Source organism: Oryctolagus cuniculus, chromosome 5 (assembly GCF_051225735.1).
Source record: "Oryctolagus cuniculus isolate XC-2025 breed Fujian yellow rabbit chromosome 5, ASM5122573v1, whole genome shotgun sequence".
In the NCBI taxonomy this organism is placed as follows: Eukaryota; Metazoa; Chordata; class Mammalia; order Lagomorpha; family Leporidae; genus Oryctolagus; species Oryctolagus cuniculus.
The window spans coordinates 7,380,568-7,402,110 of NC_142871.1; the positions used below are offsets into that span (position 1 = coordinate 7,380,568).

The 21,543-nt window shown below is 56.0% G+C and overlaps 1 protein-coding gene across 7 annotated transcripts in view; it reads left to right on the forward strand.

Annotated features, from left to right (window-relative positions):
- PRKN (parkin RBR E3 ubiquitin protein ligase) overlaps positions 1-21,543 on the forward strand; it is a 1,393,119-nt gene that overhangs the window by 1,351,308 nt on the left and 20,268 nt on the right. For all 7 annotated transcript variants that reach the window (XM_051855168.3, XM_051855165.3, XM_089332480.1 and 4 more), the window contains 2 exons: positions 5,916-5,999; positions 19,694-19,811. In XM_051855168.3, the coding sequence (XP_051711128.3) occupies positions 5,916-5,999; positions 19,694-19,811 (202 nt within the window). The remainder of the gene's footprint in view (positions 1-5,915; positions 6,000-19,693; positions 19,812-21,543) is intronic.

Consider the following 21,543-nt stretch of genomic DNA (forward strand, 5'->3'; position numbering starts at 1 on the left):
ATGCCTCCCTCAGCCGTACAAAAATACCTTTCTGTAGGTTCTTACTCTCTAAGCCTTTTCTGTTTATTTGTACTTTGCACAGGGCTTTGTTCAGGCAGCTGAGCCCAGGCCTCCGCAGGCTCGGGACCTTGGCAGTCGCTGGCTCCCGCCTCCTCGGCGCCCTCCACTGGCTGGTTTCTGCGGCAGCCGGTGATGACCATGCCTCGCCTGGGGCTCTTGTCCAGCAGGCATTGCTCTTCCCAGAGGCGAGCCCCTGAGGGCCGCGTGCTCTGTTTCTCTCCCTGAGCGTGGGTTTGCTTGTCTGAGGACGCTTCCTTCCCGGCTGGGCTCCATGGTTTTGACGTCTGCAGGAGCCAGCGCTAAGCCCTTCCCTGCGAGGTCTCTTGGGCTCTGTCCCCGTGTTCTCCTCCTGCAGTCTCCTCTCTTCTTCCCTCCTCTTCAGTGTTAGGAAGTCGGCTGTTATGTAGTAGGAAACGTTGGCTTATTGAATTAGCCTTATTGAAGGTTGTACACCTCGACTCAGGCTCTTAGGTTACTACAGGTGGACAAGGAGTTCAGCACCAAGCTCCCAGGCCTGAAGTCGCACCAGAGTAAGGCACTAGGTCCTCACGTTCACGGTCACACAGGGAAACACTCACGCCCCCGGGGCTGGAGAACTCTTCCGGGGCAATGAATTTTGAGAGGAATCTGTCATTTTGGTTACGCAGGAGTTGCTTTAAAAATGGAGAGAGGTTTGGACTACAACTTTGCAAATAAGCATAAGAGTTTAAATCGTGTTGCTTTTGCCATCAGCCCCTTTGAGGAGACAAGGGATATGTCGACCTGGCTGAACACCTTCTACAGGACCAGCTGCAGCCAGAGCTCTGGCCGAGTGGCAAGGCCAGTGGCATGGAGATAAGCACTGCAGTAGACGCAGCCATGTAAGCGCACACATACACAGGGCACGTGAATAAGCACACACACACACACACGCGGCGTCCTCAAAAAGTTCTTGGAAAATGCGTATCAGGAAAAAAATTATTCCCACATTTCAAAAACGTTTGCACCAAAATAAACTTACCTTTTTATTCCTTTTTTTAAACTTTTATTTAATAATTACAAATTTGCAAAGTACAACTTTTGGATTATAGCAGCTTTTCCCCCCATAATCTCCCTCCCACTGCAACCATCCCATATCCCACTCCCTCTCCCATCCCATTCACATCAAGATTCATTTTCAATTATCTTTATATATAGAAGATAAATTTAGTAAAGATTTCAACAGTTTGCACCCACAAAGAAACACAAAGTGTAAAGTACTGTTTGAGTACTAGTTATGCCATTAATTCACATAGTACAACACATTAAGGACAGAGATCCTACATGGAGAGTAAGTGCACAGTGACTCCTGTTGTTGATTTAACAATTGACACTCTTGTTTATGACGTCAGTAATCACCCTAGGCTCTTGCCATGAGTTGTCAAGGCTATGGAAGCCCCCTGAGTTCACCAACTCCAATCTCATTTGGACAAGGCCATAAGCAAAGTGGAAGTTCTCTCCTCTCTTCAGAGAAAAGTACCTCCTTCTTTGATGGCCCATTCTTTCCACTGGAATCTCACTCACAGAGATCTTTGATTTAGGTTTGTGGTTTTTTTGTTTGTTTGTTTGTTTGTTTTTGACACAGTGTCTTGGCTTTCCATGCCTGAAATACTCTCATGGGATTTTTAGCCAGATCCGGATGCCTTAAGGGCTGATTCTGAGGCCACAGTGCTGTTTAGGACATCTGCCATTCTATGAGTCTGCTGTGTATCCCACTTCCCATGTTGGATTTTCTCTCCTTTTTAATTCTATCAATTAGTATTAGCAGACACTAGTCTTGTTTATGTGATCCCTTTGACTCTTAATCCTATCAGTGTGATCAATTATGAACTGAAATTGATTGCTTTGACTAGTGAGATGGCATTGGTACATGACACCTTGATGGGATTGAGTTGGAATCTCCTGGCACGTTTCTAACTCTACCATTTGGGGCAAGTCAGCTTGAGCATGCGCCGAACTGAACATCTCCTCCCTCTCTTATTTCCACTCTTATATTTAACATGGATCACTTTTCAATTAAATGTAAACACCTAAGAATGATTTTGTGTTAATTAAAAAATTCAACCAATGGTATTAAGTAGAACAAAAAAATACTAAAAGGGATAAAGTATTAAGCTGTTCATCAACAGGACAAGGGCTGATCAAGTCACCGTTTCTCATAGCGTCCATTTCACTTCAACAGGTTTCTTTCAGGTGCTCAGTTAGTTGTCGCTGATCAGGGAGAACATATGATATTTGTCTCTTTGGGACTGGCTTATTTCACTCAGCATGATGTTTTCCAGATTCCTCCATTTTGTTGCAAATGACCAGATTTCGTTGTTTTTGACTGCTGTACAGTATTCTATAGGGTACATGTCTCATAATTTCTTTATCCAGTCTACTGTTGATGGGCATTTAGGTTGATTCCATGTCTTAGCTATTGTGAATTCAGCTGCAATAAACACTGAGGTGCAGACAGCTCTTTTATTTGCCAATTTAACCTTTTTATTCTATTTCCCACAAGTTTGTGGACATCCCCTCAGACATATGTACACATGCGCACACACATGTGCACACGTGTGTGAAGAGACTCACTGCGGGAACTTGGCGTCCGTGGCAGCATGGCTGGTGGGCTCATGCAGTCTGGAAGTGAGGGGGCTGGCACTGCCGAGCATAGGTGGGGCCTCTCTCCTTCCCGGGGGAGGACCAGTTCTCAGGAGCTCAGGGGGCCCACCCAGGTCACCTGGGTCTCTGTGTGCTTGGATGTTTGGGATGTGGCCCAGCTGGGTTGATGGGTGGAACACAGATGATACAGTCTGTGAGTTCAGTCGTGTTCTAAGCAAATGTGAATAGAGCGTAGGAAGCCATGAGATAAGTGTGTACTACCTCAAACAACTGAAAAGGGCATTTGAAAGTTATTTTTGAGGCCAGCGCTGTGGCTCACTAGGCTAATCCTCCGCCTAGTGGCGCCGGCACACCGGGTTCAAGTCCCGATTGGGGCGCCGGATTCTGTCCCGGTTGCCCCTCTTCCAGGCCAGCTCTCTGCTGTGGCCAGGGAGTGCAGTGGAGGATGGCCCAAGTGCTTGGGCCCTGCACCCCATGGGAGACCAGGATAAGCACCTGGCTCCTGCCTTCGGATCAGCGCGGTGCACCGGCTGCAGCGTGCTGGCCGTGGCGGCCATTGGAGGGTAAACCAATGGCAAAAGGAAGACCTTTCTCTCTGTCTCTCTCTCTCACTGTTTAACTCTGCCTGTCAAAAAAAAAAAAAGTTATTTTTGAGAAAGGAGTGTGTGGACCTGGGTGTCCTTGGTGAGAGCTCGCCCCAGAGGAGACCCTGGCGGATCCCTCCCACTCAGGCACTGTTGCCGGTGAGGCTTGCAGGGGCTTGATGGGTCTTCAGGGAGCTTGGGCAAACCCCCGGTGCGAGGCAGCCTTGGGTTGGATGGAGGCTCTGTGTGCCTGGGGAGAAGACACAGGTCAGCAGAAAGCACAGAACTCCGGAGAAGGCTCTGCCTTGTCCCTGGCCAGCTCCTCCTTGGGAACAGCCATCCCTCTGTGAGGGTTGTGCCTGGGCCAGAGTTCCCCGGGGTTCTGCCCTTGGTAGCTCAGTGAGCTTCTTGAGACACCCCTAGGCTGCTACAGGTAATGTCTGAGTGTCACAGCTGCAGGTGCACATAGCTCTGTGAGAACTCAGAGTTCACATACACAGAAAGACTGGAAAATGTTTCATTTCATCCTAAGTAACCACACCTCCTGTGGTTGGCATCCCAGCGCCTTCCAAAAACCCAGCTGCACAAAGATGTGCTGTCACCAAAAGCATGGGGGCAGGGCCGGCATGAACTCTGGGAAGTGGCTGACTTGGCTGTGCACACGGTGCCCAAAAGACCGCGAGTACAATATCTGCACCACCCTGGTGCTCCCCTGTGAGTTCACCGCGGCATCCCAGGTCCCCTGGCGCACGGCTGCAGATGACGGCCGAAGCATTTGCACAAGTACCTGGTTGGGCATCTTGAGGTCTGGATAATGTCGTTGAAGACCTGAACCTTTTCAAAATCAAATTAGACCTTCTAGAGTTTTCCTGTTTTCTATGAAACAGATTTGTGTTATTTACCGGGAGGGACTCATTGTCTGATATATCTGAATTTATTTATTTAAGATTTATTGATTGATTTTAAAGGTAGAGTGACAGAGAGGGAGGGACACACACCCATACACTCTGCTACTTTCCCAGGTACATTAGCAGGGAGCTGGATTGGAAGTAGAGCAGCCGGGACTCAAACCGACATTCTTATGGGATGCCGGCAACTCAGGCAGCGGTTTAACCCACTGCACCGCAACGCCGGCCCCCGATGTATCTGAATTTAAGTGATACTCTTGGAGCAGAAGCAAATTAGCAAGTGTGTGCCAGGGGAGCCATCCCCAGCCTGTCACTGCAGCCACGCCACTCGGTGAGGCTTCCTCGGTGCCGGCTCCTCCTCCCCACATCTGTACGTACAGTCCATCCTCCGCAGCACCCCTGCACCCCTGTGTGAGGGGATTTAGCATCGTTGTGTCAGAAAGGCTTATTTATTCTGACAAACTGATCCACCTCCAGGGTGTTCCTCCACCATGAAATCCATTTTATATCTCATCCCTGGCTAATAAGATGTGAAGTGTCTTTGCGGTCACGGCAAGAAATCAGACCTGCATCCCCAGGAAGCAGTGGGGGGCGACCACACAAGGCGCCCTTGGTGACTGAACCTCCCAGGCAGCTTCTCCCAACAGAGCACGGCCGAGCACAGGGGAGGGGCTGAGCCAGAACCCGAGATCAGCAGATACACTACAAAAAAGAGAGAAAGAATGAAATCCAGGGGCCCAAGTCACTGTTCGTTGGGTTTGCATTTAGTTCAGAACAACTGTTAGAAGCTAAAACCTGGTGGGATTGGGGATTTGTCTAAGGATATCGGATGCACACGCCCTCTCCCACTGTTAAATAAAGTTTGCATCCCACCGAATTTAAATCCAGTCCCTTAGCTGGGGGAAGAAATAAGAGTGACCCTCGGAAGTGCCGGTGCAAGACAGAGCACGGAGCATCCCCCGGGAAAAGCCCTTTCCCCAGCTGGTGCTGTCTTCTTCCGTTTCCTATGCCCCAGTATGAAAATAATTCTCAAGTGAGTTTTTGAAACAAGAAATCAGACGCGGGAAGGAGGGAAGTCTGGCAGCGTGATGGGAACAGGTGCCGGGCGGGCATCAGAGAGGAAGGGAGACGGGCTGTGGAATAAAGCCGGCTTCATCCAGATCCCACTTGTTTTCCTGTTCTTTTTCAGTTCCAATTATTCTCGTCTTAAGCAAAACTCAGCTAAGTCCCTGGTTTATGCTACAGAATATTAATCCAACAGTGTTCAAGACTCGGGGCATCTTCCAGGGCGTGCAGACGCCTGGTGACCTTGCCGGCCCACCCTCTCCGTGCTGTGTGAAACCAGCCCAGCATGCAGTGGTTGGGCAGCACAGCCCACCAGCAGCGTGATCTGCCTACGTGGCTGGAGCTGGGTGGGGAGGCCGGGGCCTCCGTGCCCGTCCACGGGGGCCTCTACTCACCCCATGGCGGCTGAGCCTCTGCAGCAGGTGTCCCAGCCAGCAAGGAAGCTGCGGGTGCCCAGAGGCTGTGCCTGGAGCCTGGCGACTTCCCAGCCCACCCTGTTCGCTGGGTCAGGTGGGCTTCCGGGGAAGAGCCGAGCCCACCCACCTCACCTGCACACTGCGCCCTGTGCTGACATGCCTTGTCTGAACCGCTTTTGCCCCGACGAGCCCCACTAAAGAGGAACTCCAGCTCCGTCCGAGTGCCAGCCCCTGACTGACGCGGCTCTGTTCCTTTGCAGTTCATCTTCTGCCGCGACTGTAAGGACGCCTACCACGAAGGGGAATGCAGTGCACCGTCTGAGGCATCAGGAGCCGGAGCTCAGGTACCGCTGGCCACGCCCCCTCCGCACAGCCGGGCTCAGGCCTCCGCTGGGGACAGGAGCCCCTTGCTGGGCTCCCTGGGAAGACCAGAAGCTCCCAGGCTGCAGCCGTGCAAATGGGATGGCCCACTTGCAAGGGTGCAGGGCGGACTTCCGGTGGCTGTCTGGGGGTGGGGGCACTTCCAGATGGGTTACCCCCAGGGGAACGTGGGACAGGCACAAGGTGTGGGATTGGAGGAGTCTTTGGAGGGGAGATAAAACAATTCAAGGATCTCTAGATCAGAGAAATCAATACCACCCCTGCTTCTGTGTTTGCTAACCGCCTTGTTTAGAGCCCTTGGTGAAAGCTCTCGGCAGGAGTGACAGGTGCAGAAGTGGTGCGTTCCACAAGGATGCCGCGGTTTTTAGCCAGTTCATAAACCATGCTAAGTTGTATTTCAGCCCTGGCTAAGTAAAGAGTGTGTTTCCTGGGCCTTGTTCTCAGATGTGCTATCCCAGGCACAGGGATTAATAATATTAAAAAATGCAAGTGAATTTTATGTATTAATTAGGGCCCACCAAGGAGAGGAGCTAAAAACCAGCCCAGCAGATGAATTTTCTCTTGATAGAGATGTTAACAAGCCTTTAGACGCCAACTGTATTAGTTACTTTATTGACAGGAACCTAGTTAGTATCCACAGAAATCTCAGAACACTCATTTTTCTGTCGTTCATTTTGTTTTAATTCATTTGAAAGGCGGAGGGATGGAGAGACAGACAAAGATCGTCCACCCCTGGTTCACTTCCCGAATGCCGGTGGTCGCCAGGGCTGGGCCAGGGTCTGTGCAGGTCTCCTGGGTGGGTGGCAGGGACCCAGGCAAACGTGAGCGTTCGTTCGTCTGCTGCTTTCCCAGGCACAGGAGCAGGAAGCTGGGTGGGAAGGGAGATGCTCCGAGCCGGGTGTGGCACCCTGAGTGGCTTGTCAGCTGGCAGAGAATTTTCTGAACGCTCCACCATCGGGACTCGAGGAGCTGCATCCCCAGCAGGTCTTCTGAGATGTGTCGGTCTGATCCCACCCTGACAACATAAATGGAACTGGCGGGGTCAGCTCCGGAGCTGCTGGCTCTGGGCATCGCGGGAGACTTGGGGCTGAGTTTTCTCTTCAGTGCCCTGGAGCCTGTGAGGGTCTTGGCTCAGGGCCGTCCACCCACGAGGACAGGAGTGATCAGAAGTGGCCTGAGACCTCCGACTCAGGAAGCTGCAGCCCAGGAGCTGGGGGATGGGCTCAGCCGGGCGGTCACACCCTCCCGCTCTTAGGACCAGGGCTGCTGTGGCGTCTGCTCGTTTGCATTCATTTCAAAATGGGGCAGCAAGGGGAGAAGACATTGCTTACCCCAAAGCTGTCCAGATCCAAACTCCCATTCATTCTCCCTTCTCTGGTGTGAAAAATTAAAATACCCCAGTTTTCTTAAAAAGCCACTAAAACAGGGCCGGCGCTGTGGCGCAGCGGATTAACGCCCTGACCTGAACTGCCGGCATCCCGTACGGGCGCCGGTTCGAGACCTGGCAGCAGGGCCTCATCTTGCTGTTTGGACTGAGGTGTTCATGCACACGCGCTAGATGAAATGGTGCCTTTTGTTACCGGTGCTGCCTAACGTCACCCAGCAAACGTCTATCGCACGTCTGTGCACGCCACACTGCCATAGGTCTGGGGATGCAGGAACTGGAGGGTACCTGGAGGGGTGGGGGCTCAGGGGGTTGGGAGTGTGGGGATGGGTGGGGGTGCAGGGGCAGGTGGGGGGCAGGCATGGGTGGGGCTGTGGGGATGGGTGGGTACAAGGGCATGTAGGGATGGAGGGAGGAGTTGATGGAGGTGCAGGGGCGACTGAGTGCAGGGTCAGATTGGGGTGCACAGAGGATGGGGTGCAGATGCAGGGAGAAGCCAGTCCCGGTGTGCAGGTCCTGGCCTCTGCTCTTTCCCACACTATGGGCTGTGCCAGGCTCTGAGGCAGCCCCTGCTTTCCTGCGGACAGACTCTGAGCCACATCCCGTGACTTCTCCAGGAAAGCATCACGCAGACACAGCCCTGCCACCATGTGTGTCCTCCCGTGTGCCCTGGCAGCCTCTAGGATGACTTCCCACGGCCACCTCAAAGAGTCCATGAGAAATGGAATGGAAAGCATGAGCTTATTTTGGTAACAAATTATTTTTCCCAGTAATATGTGAAAACGAGTAGCTTTTGAAAAAAAACTGCATGTGGATTTCCAAAAACTTTGTGAGCCCAAATAAACTCACGCTTGCCATTCCCTTTTCCTAGGAGCTGTTTGGTGTGCTGAGACTCAGCCACCTTCTCCCAGGGTCTGGGAGTGCTGTGCCCACAGGGACAGGCGCCCTTGACCTTGGTCGTCTGTGTTTAGGGTCAGCTCCACCCTTCTCTGTCCCATTTTCCTGAATGACATTGGGATGTTTTAGTGACTTTTTTTAAAAAAAGATTTAGTTATTTATTTGAAAGTCAGATCTACACACACACACACACACAGAGAGAGAGAGAGAGAGAGGTCTTCCATCCTCTGGTTCACTCCCCAGATGGCTGCAATGTTCTGAGCTGCGCTGATCCAAAGCCAGGAGCCAGGAGCTTTTTCCAGGTCTCCCATGTGGGTACAGGGGCCCAAAGACTTGGGCCATCTTCTACTGCTTTCCCAGGCCATAGAAGAGAGCTAGATTGGAAGTGGAGCTATCAGGATGTGAACCAACACCCATCTGGGATGCTGGCGTTTTAGGCCAGGGCTTTACCCTGCTGCGCCACAGCGCTGGCCCCTTTAAACAGCTTTTGAGTTGAAGCTACTGGGAGTTTGGGAACTCCTTGGCCAATGGTCAGTCCATCCCAGGCCAGCAAGAGGTCAGTCCCATCTGCTTGCTCTCCCTCTGGCCTCCTTGCCCTCCTCCTCCTTGGAGGCTCCCTAATAACTAAACACTTGCTCTTGCAAACCATGTAAGTTGAATCCTGCTCCCTGTGGTCCTGAGCAGTAGGTGCGACTCTCCTGGTGCAATGGGAGACCACACTGAGATTTTCGGATGTGTAATGGTGCCGTCTAAAGCCACCGGGGAAACCCACGTCAGTGCCTGTACCTGGACACAGCATTTTGGGAACAGTGGCTGCCCTGGCCACTTCGGGCCCCAGGTCATACGTCACCTCCTCCATGAAGCCATCTGCCCGCCCCACTGCCTCCTCCAGGCTGTCAGACAGCTGCAGCACTTCCGCTCTGCAGTGGCCGCACTGGACTCTTATTTGCCTGTCTCTTGTCTCTTCTTCCAGGCTCTGGGCCTTGCGAGTGCAGGGCTGGAACCTGCCGCGGCATCGTCATATGCCCGGGGGCCTGGCACCCAGGAGGTGCTCCCCCAGTGTTTGTGGAATGAGTGACAGCCCCTTCCCTGTGCATAGCTGGGAGAGCACGCTATGAGCGTCCTTTATCTCAATCGTCTCCTAGGATCATAAGCAAAAACCAGAGTCCCTCAGTACACCACAATCCCTGCCCCCATCAGGCCCTGAAATTAGATGAATAAAACCTCCGTTTGGGGCCAGCGCTGTGGCTCACTTGGTTAATCCTCCACCTGTGGTGCCGGTATCCCATATGGGTGCCGGGTTCTAGTCCCGGTTGCTCCTCTTCCAGTCCAACTCTCTGCTGTGGCCCGGGAAGGCAGTGGAGGATGGCCCAAGTGCTTGGGCCCTGCACCCACATGGGAGACCAGGAGGAAGCACCTGGCTCCTGGCTTCAGATTGGCATAGCGCCAGCTGTGGCGGCCATTTGGGGGGTGAACCAACAGAAGGAAGACCTTTCTCTCTGTCTCTTTCACTGTCTAACTCTACCTGTCAAATAAAAAAAGAAAAAAATCCTCCATTTGGCCTGAGATAGAAAGGTACACTGGCAATGACCTTGTTTGCAAAGTACTGTCTTATTTTGAGCCTCATCTTGACTTCCTGTGATGGACTCCAAGCACAGGAGAGGCACCGCGGGGCTGAGACTCGTCTGGGCTCACGGAGTTGATGCCTGATGATGTCACCACAGTCTCTGGGAGCGGCCCCAGCCTGCACCGGTGGCTGGCGGGGTCCAGGACCTTGCATGAGTGTGGTAGGCAGGAACCACCTATTATGCTGATAAACATACAAAAACATATTTCTCTTTTCTTCTGCCTCTCCTAGTAAAACAGCAAAATGATAAAACACAGCGGCACAGGAGTTGGCAAACACAATCCTGCGCAGCCCCTAGAGCAGGTCTGTGGCAAAGGAGAGGGCAGGGCTTGTCCGGGGGCAGGGGCCCCTCGACTCCCTCCAGGGCTGAGCACCTGCAGACGGGGACCCGGGGGCACCAAACATTCCCACTGGACATCTTGATTTTTCAGTAGCTTAAAATCTGTGTGCTTCCAGTATTTACCCCAAACATTTGCTTTGAAATGGGGAGAATTAACTTTGTGGTTGCAAACACAGCTCTCCCTTACCCCGACTCTGCTGTCTTGATGGAGTACCTGAGACGGGGTATTTTCTCATGGACAGAAACACGGGCACCTGTAGTTCAGGGCTGGGGAACCTCTTCTCTGCCCAGGGCTCATGGCTATTTATAGCGTCATCCTCGGGCCATCACAGTTATCAGCTTACAAATGAGCCTGCTGCAGCTGGATGGACGTTCCAGTCCCGCCCGAGGTGCTTCTGCGAGGCCAGACCAAATGATGGCGCAGGCCTTACCTGTCTCGCAGGCTGTGCACTCTCCACCCCGACCCGGCCAAGGAAGCCAAGATGGAGGGGCAGCATCCGGTGAGGGTCTTCTCACTGCTGTGCCAGGGGCGATGGGGGGCTGCCCGTGCTCTTTATGGCAACATCGGTCCATGGGGGGGGGCCCATCTAGCCTAAGCACCTCTTTAAAATGCTGCGGGGGCGGGGGGCACACTGTTGCCATGGTAGCTAAATCTCCACCCACGCCCCTCCCCCTGGTGGTCACTTAGCCCTTCCAGGATGGCGACAGCGCGGCTGCAGCTGTGGTTGGCTAGAACTGTTGATGTCTCTTCTCTGGTAGGAGCAATGGCCTTGGCTGTGTGAGACCAGGCTGCACAAGTGAACAGTGCAAGTTACCAAGGGGGCCGCTGGGCAGTGAGAAGCAGTTCTGTCCCTACTCCCACTGCTCTGGCTCCTGCACCGCCGTATCCCACCTGTGGGGATGTGGTGCCCTGGGGTGGTGGTTGATCTAGGGGGCGGCACCCCATCTCACAGGGCAGCTACACCTGCCTCCTCCATGTTGGGCCCAGTAGTCCTCCCAGGTCACAGCTCATGCGTGTGGGATGGGACCAGAGCACCCCATGACCCATCCCTGGCCAGCACTGTCTGCCTTCATGCAGTAGCACCAGCAAACCTGAACCCAGGACACAGTGTAACCGGCTCCACCCAGTCGGCTGCTTGTTCTCCCTGAGGGGTGAGGCCACGTTGGGAACTCGGTTTGATCTTCGTTGGTGACCTCTTGGGCATGGGCAGTAGCAGCAGTGACAGCAGCCTTGGCCAGTGAATGCCCGGGAGGGGCTCTAGTATTCACTTTGCTACCACAGTCGCTCTGACGTGGATGCCACTGACCCAAGGCCTGGAGCAGTCAGCGACAGAGGCTGGCCAGGCCAGCGGGCTGTCCTCCAAGTGCCTCGCGAGGTGGGCGCCCCCGTGAGCCCAGGATGCGCTCCCGGAGGTCAGTGTGCAGCCCTGCCCATCTTCCTCGTCCTTGATCGTCCACGTTTCCTGCTTCTGTGTCTTCTACTCACCCGCTGAGACGCTTGCCACGGCTTCTCGGCTTCTGCTCTCCCGGAATACCGGGGACTGAGCGACTTGTAGACGGCTGGAACTGTTTCTCGCACGTCTGAAGGCTGAGATGCCCACAAACAGGGCGCCTGCAAGATGCGGAGTCTGGTGAGGGTCTGCTTAAGGACTTGTAGGTGGCGCCCTCTGCTGGTGTCACAGGGAACAGGCCACGTGGCTCCCTGGGGTCTTTTTGGAAGAGCACTCTGGGTGGAGTCACACTCCCGTGAGCTCGCCTCCTAACACCATCGCCGCCTTGGTGCTCTGGGTCCAGCACGGGATTTTCCAGGGGACGCAAACGTTCAGACCATAACTACTGCATTTCCCAAAGCACAAAGCCGTCAGAGCGTAGCTATTGCGTTGTCCAGAGCTCCGCCCACGGAGAGGACTTCTCCTCGCCACTCTCTTTCAGCCCTGAAGAGGGCAATGATGTCCCAGCCGTCCCTCTCTGGCTTGCACTCAGGCTGAGCACACGCAGTTGTGAACCCAGCTTAGGTCCTCCCCCACGCTCCCCCAGGGAGAGGCAGCCGTGCCGCACTGGGGCGTCTGAGCACCTGTTCCCGCTGCTTCCTCATGCCCGCGGCCCTGCCTGTGCCCACCCTGAATGCCCCATCCCCACGTAAGATGGGAGGCCCTGCTACGCCACCCCTATGCCGCGCCAGCAGCGCTTTTCCTACCAGTGCCTAATTCTCAGCTGCAAGAGCCCTGGAGATCTTTACCGAGATGACCGGGACTCTCGCACTGGCCAGGGACGAACTCCGTGTAACAGCTTTTCCCACTCTGGACACCTCGCCTACCAGAGGGTCTGCCTGTGTGGACGGCCTGGAGACAGGGCTGCCGGCAGCACGCCCGATCCTGCGGCACAGCCCTTTGCTACGAGCAAGGCACGGGGGGGGGGGGGGGGGGGGCGCTCCCAGCTCTAACCCTCTGCTCAGGGTTTGCGTCCTGGGGCGGGTTCCCGGGAAGCAGGAGGCATCTAGGGGGTACTGTCAGGAGCACTTGAGGAGGAGGAGGTGGTAGGGTTGGGCGGATTAAGATGCTGGAGAGCAGTGCAGGTGCAACTGGAGGGGGAGGGGCACGTGGGAGCCGAGAGGGTCTCTGGAGCCCTCTCCCAGAGGCAGGAGGCCGCCGACCGGGCGTGCAGCATCCATCCGGGCTGCCGGCTGTGGGTTGCCACGCTCGGTGCACCATGAGAGAGGCAGCCTCTGACTGGGGCCATTCCCAGGTCGCGTGTCAGCTGAGAGTGACTCGCAGGCTGCCAATACTCCCAGCAGCTGTGGAGACCGAACCTCAGTGCCAAGTCGGGGCGGTCTGGTGAGCTCGTCTTGACTCAGGTGCCTGGCGCTGGTGGGAGCAGCAGGGGACACACGGGAGCAGGTGGGCGAGAGCTGGGAGCCTCCAGGCCGGGCAGTGAATTAGAAGCGAAGCGAGAGTTCCTGTTGCTGCTGCAGCTTCCTACTTGGACAGGCGGTGGCGCCCTTCCCTGGACGAGGGAACCCGGGAACAGAGGCAGCTGCGCAGGCATTGGCAAGGCCATCATGGAAGTCCCTGCAGAGGTGTTGGGGGTGGAGGAACGGACGCTTGGAGCCCTCAGAGGGCAGGGCTGGAAGACGCAGGAGCGACTGTCGCCGGCGGACTGCCCCTCCCCTGTTTGTAGCCTGGCCCAGGAGCTGTGCCGCCCTTCAGGGTCTTCTGTGCTGTCGTTGGCGTCTGCACCTTGCCACAGTCCCCTCTCGCCATTCTCTGCAGCGCAGAACCAGAGACGGGCGAAAGTGATGGTCCCCGGAGCCCCGGACGCCCGGCTGTTCGGGAGGGTGTTTCCCGATCGCTTCTTGGGTTCTGTGAATGGCGTTCTTGATGCCACTTCTCGGAACCCTCGGCTCTGGCCTCGCAGTCTCCGTGGGTGTGCGTTCGGGCCGCCCACGGGGCTCTGTGATCCCGCCTGCCGAAGCCAACACAGTGCCCCAAGTGTCCCAGTCTTTCTGTCGCGGGGAGGTGGGCAAATGCCTGGATGACCCCAGACCCCTGCGGCACATTTCCAAAGCACTTTGCCTCAAAGAAAGGATTGCTGGGGCGGGGCAGAAACGCCCTGGGCTGGGACTAGAGGAACCCTCCATGGCCTCCTCCCTCCCAGGCCCCGTGCTCTAACCTTACAGCCCCTCCCCCACCCCACCTGCAGCACCTGCTGAGCTGTCAGTTCTCCAATGAGAATTTGCACAGTACAAAACGGTGTAGGTAAAACCTTGGGGTGCAGGGTCTTTCCAAGGCTGAGAGCTAGAGATGTCTGCAGAGACTGATAGACACGTGAGGGCACACCCAGGCGTGTACCTGCGCGCTCACACGCTGCCTGCCTTGGTCCCTTTCAGTTGCCATGACACAGCAGGTAAGCCGGCATGATTTATAAAGGAAAGGGTTCATTTTGGCTCTTGGTTCTGGGAGTTCAAGGGCACAGCCCTGGCGTCCACTGGGTCTCTGGGGAGGGCCTCGATGCGGCTCGGCAGGGGCTCGGCATCCCACTCACTGTAAAGGTCTCCACGTGGACCCCTCCCCTGAATTGCAAGTCTGCAAATTCTCCTACTCCAGACTGCAGCCTCAGTAAACACACCGTTAGCACAGCGGGGGAGGGCGGGAAGTCGTTTTACAGAACTGTGTAACCACACACGCAAGCTTTTATACAACACACACACAGACATAACACACCATACGTGCCCTATACACACGTGTGCTGTACACACCACACACGTACATCCCACACCACACACAGCCAAGTCGTCTTTGATCTCCACTGCCCTGAATCCCGGGCGCTTCCGGTCGGAGCAGGTAAGGGAGACGCAGAGCACCTGTGGCCCCCAGACGGCGCTCAGCCCTTAGGGGAGACTGTGCTTTCTACGCGGCAAACTGGCAAACACCCTGGTTGGAGACTGGCAAACACCAGGCTGGATCCTTAGGCAGCGCACACCTGGATCAAAGCCCCACACTGTCCCCATACACACGTGTGGCCATTCGGTGTCAAAACCAAAGCTTGAAGAGCACAAGATTGAAATGACCAGCGGGAGAGTGAAGGCTATTGCCCACGGTCCTGTCTGAATCACGCCCCGCCCTGCCCCCAGGGGGCCACACAGCCCATTGGCCACGGCAGGGGCAAGGGCCGACAAGGAACACTCTCACAAGAGCACGAGAGCTGCCGTATGTCCATACTCACTGACAGGCTTGAAGAGGGGGGTGGCAGGACTACACATGGTCATCTTGTCACCTCCAGAGCGGGGCTGGGTGACCCCACACGGGGATGGCTCACCTGTCCTATTCGGGGACCTGGCCAAGAAAGCTGTTGTCACACGCACGCACGCACGCACGCATGGAGGGGTAGCGCATTTGCACGGCTCCCTGTTGCTGTCCGGGCTTACCCTAAATTCCCATCAGCAACAGCCAGCCGCCCCCAGCCCCGAGGCAGAGTGGGTGTCCCCCTGCGTCTCACCCGGGACAAGCTGTGGAGGCCGACGGCAGAAATGGCCAGCGCTGCCCTCATCACCAACAATCAACAGCCCCCCTGAATCACCATCTAGAGCAAGACCCTCTGAGCAAACAGCCTTGGCGTCCACCTGGGCCTCCACTCAGAGCAGGTAGAGGGAGGCACAGAGCACCTGTCGCCACCAGATGGCGCTCAGCCCCCTCCAGGGACCCCATCAAACTCCAGCAGCCCGAAGGTTTATTTAAAAAGTTTTTCACATACATTCTCCAAAAGTATACAGTGATAAAAGGATGTGGGGTGGACACTGTGGCACAGCGGGTCCAGCTGATGCTCAAGACTCCAGAATCCCATTATCGGAGTGCCAGGGACCCTGTCCCACCCGGCTTCCCGCTAATGCGCACCCTGAGAGCCAGGTCTCTGCCACCCACGTCGGGGGATCCAGATGGGGTTCCCAGATGTGGCCTGGCCCAGCCTGGGCTGTCGTAGGTGTTTGGGGAATGAACCAGATGACGGAACATCTCTCTCTCACTTTCTCTCGCTCACTCTTCTCTGTCTTCCAAGTAAATGCAAATAACCCTTCTTTTTAGAAAGAATGTTGTGAATGCAACCAAACAAGTGTTGGTGACCCCCTTTGCCAAGCAGTCCATAATTGATTATAGGTTCAAGGGCCGCAAGTGGTCAGGCAATTCTCCGACTCACCAGCAGGGGGCGGGCTGCTCACAGGCAATCCCGTAATTGTGTGGCCACTCGCGTGTCACCTGGGCGAGTGGTGATGAGAAAGGTGAGACTTCAAAGCTGTCATTCACCTGAGAACCTGAGAACATTCCCCTCTGAAGCCGGTTATGCTTTCTGTGGCGAATGACAATCGTATTATGGAATTGGCTTTTACGATTTGAATAGACGCGTCCAACTGCTGTCTACACACACAGGCGCCTCGGATAAGTTCCCTGCAGCAGGAAGCACAGCCCGTTTGCAGCCCGCCCGAGTCTCCTCAGGTAGAAAGCGTGTGAGCCGGGGCTCCTGGGCCCCGATTTGCCTTTTCAGACCTCGGTGAGGACCTGCAGGCCACCCAGGCATCCGCAGCCTTTTCCGTGGATGTAGCCCCGCAACCCGGAGATGATGGTGCCCACAGGAAGGATCGTGTTCAGAGCATCCCAGGCCCATGCTAACCTGCAGCCTGCTTCCCATGCTGGCTACGCGCTACGTGTGGGCCGTGTGTCTGTGCCACTTGTGCTGCAGGTGGGGACCCGGGTTAGGCTGTCTGCTCACGGTTAGACACAACAAGGGTGCAGCTCAGGGCAGCACGCTGCCCAGGTGCCTGGGTTCCAGCCCTGGCCCTGCTCCAGCTCCAGGCTCCTGCCAGTGCACGCGCTGGGACGCAGCGGGTGATGGCTCAGGTAGTTGACTTCCTGGTACTCACATGGAAGACCTGGACTGAGGTCCTGGCTCCCAACCCGGCCATTGTGGGCACTGGAACTTCCTGTCTGTCTGTCTCTCTCTCTCCCTCAGCCTCTCAAATAGATGGATTAATTGTCTAAAAACAAAGCTAGGGTTGCAGTCAGGCACAGTAACTCCACCACTCTGCTGTAGCCACTCTCATGGCACAGACCTGTCTCTGTGTGCCCTGGAACTCCGCACCACGGCGCACGGACCGCTGACCCTGCCCAAGCCCCAGATCCGCTATCCTGCGGGGCTGGGCCGTGCTGACACGGCGTGGCTCTCTCCGTCTCTCTCTGTTCCTGTTCCCTCACCCTCCCTCTCTCTCTCCGTGTAAATCTCCATGAGGACTTCTGAAAGTTTGTGGAAAAGCAGAATTAGCTGGTAACACACATGTTCCATGACTGTGTTGAAGCATCCTTGTGTGTGCGTGTGCATGTGCGTGTGTGCGGCTTATGGGCTTATGCCGTGTTCAGACATAAAATCCGTGTGAAGGGGCCTTGTCCCATGGCACAGGTGGCTCCTTCCTGGGCGTGTGGGGCAGGTAGCAGGATAAACCTGGTGGGCAGTGTTTTGCTCATACACTATGACTCCTCGCCACGGTTCCCTGGCCTGGAGTTTCTGGCTGAGGGCAGTGGCCCTGGGGACAGCTCGCGCACCTGTTGCCTGGTTAGAGCCATCTCAGCTGCACAGGGACATTGCTCACCCAGATGAGGTGGAGAAGCTCAGGCCAAGGGGACGATCTCAGAGCACAGCTTCTGGAAGCTTCGTGCCTGGCGCTGGGGGGTGAGGAAGAACTGGGCACCTGCACACTGCTGGACTAGGAAGAAAGAAAAAGATGATGGCAAAGGAAGAGGAACCATTTTCTCTCTCCTCAAAAAGCAGCCCACTTATCTCTGACTTCCGGCAGACTCCTGGGCAGGTAGAAGAGGGCGTGTGTGACTCCAGGGCCAGACGTGCCCCCGGCTTCCCCAGGAGGGCAGCAGGCTAGCGTCTCCAGCAGCAAGGCCTGCACAGTCAGAATCCACAAACCTGCCCCTGTGTGACCATTCAGACACTGACATGAGCTGAGTTCTCACACTTGCCAGTTCGCTCAGGGGACCCAGGAGGGAGCCAAGTACTCGGGCAGCTGCTGCCCAGGTGCACAGAGCAGGCAGCTGGAATCAGAAGCAGGGCCAGGACTCAAACCCTAGCCCTCCGAGGTGAGATGCAGACATCTGAGCTGTGCCTAACAGCTGCCCCAAATGCCCACTCCTCACCGGTCCTCTTTGCCATTCTCAAGTCAGATCGCCCTGGTGCTGTCCGTCGTCACCGTCTCGAGCTCCCGTTAGGGAAGTGTGGGATGTCCTGAACTCTGCCGCCGCCTCCTCGTCTCCTTTCATGTTCTTCACTGCTCTTCTCTCTCTCAGCTGCTGTCTGGGGACTCCATCCGCTCCAGCTTCTAGTTCACCAATCTTCTCTCTGCTTGTATCTAATTCCCTGTGACCCGTCAGCTGAGTTTCTGATTACGTCTTGGGTTGGTTCTGAAAACACAGCCCCGGGGGCTGGAAACCAACGTTTCAGCATCTCTGGTTTGGGTTCTCACCCTTCCAGTCTCCCAACTGCTTGCTCTTTATTTCAAGTCACACAGCAGCTCCAGCGATGCTTGAGAATCGCGATGGCAAGGTAGCACAATCGTGTGCGTGTGCACAACAACTTTGATCCATAGAAAAACAGTATGACGTACTCCAGAGTCCACCAAGAGGGAAGTTCTCTATTGGGATGAATGTGTTTGCGATCTCTCCCTGGATCACAAGGTGCTCAGGCCAAGTCCACACACGCACCAGGTGTGCCCGTGGTGTCCCATGCTCAAAGTCAGGGGGAGGGGGTCTCAGTGTCCACACAGCTGAGCAGGTGCAGCATGGACATCTGCTACTGCCCCCTCCCCCACCCAGCCTTCTCCTTTTGGTGGTGTGTGGTCTCTTCTGCTTTAGTGACATGCCTGATCCCAGATAACTTGTGAGACTAGAGGTTTATGGGTCACAGTCCTGGAGGCCAGGGTGTCCAAGAGCAGGGTGCTGGCGTCCGCTCAGCACGAGGTGAGGGAACACAGCAGAGGGGTCAGGGGGTGGGACAGAGCAAGCTGCCAGCTCAGGCCTCAGACATCACATGAGGACCCCACCCTCACAACCCCACCCCATCCTAATCCCCCCCAAGGATCCCACCTCCAGATTCACACACAGACGTGGGGATGAAATTCCCAACACCGGGACATTTGGCAGGGGGCCACAGCGCCACCACAGCAGATGTTCGGGGATGATCCAGTCCCGGGCGGCAGGAATGCCTCGGTGAGGCCCGGGAGCTCACTCTCTCCTGCTCTGCGTCTGTAAGGAAGTGAATTCCCGTAGCCCTGGACACCCGCCGTGCACCAGGACCTTTCTCATCCGTCTAAGGGAGGAGAGCATTCAGAGAGGCCAAGGAGTGCGTCCAGAGTCCCCACACATGTGGCGCTGGCTCCGCAGCCCACGGTCTCACCGTCTGGCTTCTCCCGACCCCCACTGCCTTCCTCTGCCATCCGCTTGCTCTGGTGCCTGTCCCTGGGCTGGCAGCATCCGAGTTCCCCATTTTCCAGGGGCAAGAAGGAAGGCTTACAGATGTAGAAGAAAGATGTGGGGTCCCTCGGAGCCACATGCTCCCCGCCTTGGGGCTGTGGCCCACCTCGCACGCTCAGCGTGACGTGGACCCTGGCATGCCCACTGCACACCCGAGGAAGCCTTTCTCCCCCTAACGCCTGATGGCTGTCACTTCCGACAGAACCCCAGGATGGGGACCTCGCACTCTAGGACTGAGCCGTCTTCTCCTAGCTGGAAGGCCTGGGCCACGCCTGTCCACCGGCCACTCAGCACACCCGAGTTCCCTCATCTCCCTGTGCATCAGGGAACCCCCGCCCCGGCCCCAGTGGCACGGCTGTGGGTTCAAGCCCCTCCGTCTGTGTTCCCCGCAGGCCTACAGGGTGGACGAGAGAGCCGCGGAGCTCGCTCGCTGGGAAGAGGCCTCCAAGGACACCATCCAGAAAACCACCAAGCCCTGTCCGCGGTGCCACGTGCCGGTGGAGAAAAACGGTGAGTCTGGGATGTGTGGGCTCTTCCCGGGGAGGGCGAGCCGCAAGCCCGCAACCAGCAGGGGGCCCCGAGGGAGCTGTCGCGGGGGCGTCCGTCACGGGGACTTTGAAGCTGTATGGCCAGGCTGCGGCGCTCAATCCTCCCCACAGAGCTTTTTACCCTCAGCTCCTCGCCTGTGGGACGGAGATCAGAGCTGAGGCGGCCTCATCGGGGGTCATCGGGAACACGTGACACTGGGCGTGTTGCTGTGCCTGGCAGAGAGAGCACTCGAGTCAGGCGCCTCCCCCTTAGCGTTCATCACTGATAGACACCTGGCCTCTGCTAGGCTGCCTGGGACTTCAGCTAGGGGAAGCTCCCAGTCCCGTGTCTGCCCTGTGCCCTCGGTGGTGTGCCAGTGTCCAGGGGTCCCCCAGGGGCCCGGGAGGCCGCCTGTCCCATCACTCTGACAGGTGACTCCCAGTTCTCAGATGTGCGTCGTGCACTTCCCGTGTTCTTGTTCCACCTCCCTCTGACTCCAGAGCGTCCAACCCTCACGGACGCCGCAAAGGGGGACCCCCGTCACTGTCACCACACAGTGCACCTGAGTAGGCAAAACGCTATAGAATTCCCTGGCCAAGAAGCCTGCTTTGGTTTGGTTTAACCAAGCTCTTCCCAAATTCATGCGGCCACAAAATTCCTGCTGTTTTGCACGGTGCACCTGTTACTCTCCCTTTGCCAGAACAGGCTATTTGGTCCTGAGTTTCCCCATCCCTGCCTTGTGCGAGGGTTTGGTGCCTTAGACTCTGAGTGTTTGTCATGCTTGGTTCCTGCATGCAAAAAATCCTTTGTATGAATGTGTTTACAAAAAGGACTTTTTCTTTCTTTCTTTTTTGAATTGGTTTTTATTATTATTATTATCATCATCATCATTAGAAAGACAGAGAGACAGATGTCTTCCATCTGCTGGTTCACTCCCCAAATGCCTGCAACAGCCATGGCTGGAGCAAGCCAAAGCCAGAATCCCAGAACTCCATCCGGGTCTCCCACACAGGGGGCAGGGACTCAGGTACCTGAGCCATCACCTGTTGCCTCACAGGGTGTGCGTTAGCAGGAAGCTGGCTTGGAAGCAGAGGAGCCAGGACTTGAACCAGAATCTCTGATATGGGATGTGGAAATCCCAAGGATAACCGTTGGCACCTGCTGGCTTGGTCTTCCGCATCCTACCAAATGCTCTCCCACAGTGAGAATGTGCACTGACTGCTTGCAGACATCCCTGAATGAAATGAATTTGACTGGGCTCAGCCCAGAGACACATGGAGGTTCTGCCTTACGCAGCGAACAAGCCCAGAGGCCCCACATCCAGAGTTAGGCGGTGCCCTGACCCCACGGCAGCATCCCCCACAAGGGCCCCACCTCCCTTCCTGGCCCTGCACTCACAGGCGCCGTCCTCATCAATGCTGGGACCACCACAGCTGCAGGGAGGTGTGAGGGTCGTTAGACATCAGGGCCCTCCCGCTGCTGTCCGTGTGCTGGGGGGGGGGGCACGCTCTGCCCGGGAGGGAGATCAGAGTTGCCTGGTACTGAGGCTCGCCACGTGCCTGCCCTGGATTGCAGCTGTGGCCACTTGTGTGCCGCCACATGTGTTTGTTTAAGCTGGCTGATTCCTGGACCTCTGACCAGGGTCCAGAATCTACAACTTGGCCCAGTGAGGACTCTGCGGCTGCCAGCACAGCCATGCTCTGGCCAGCGTCCC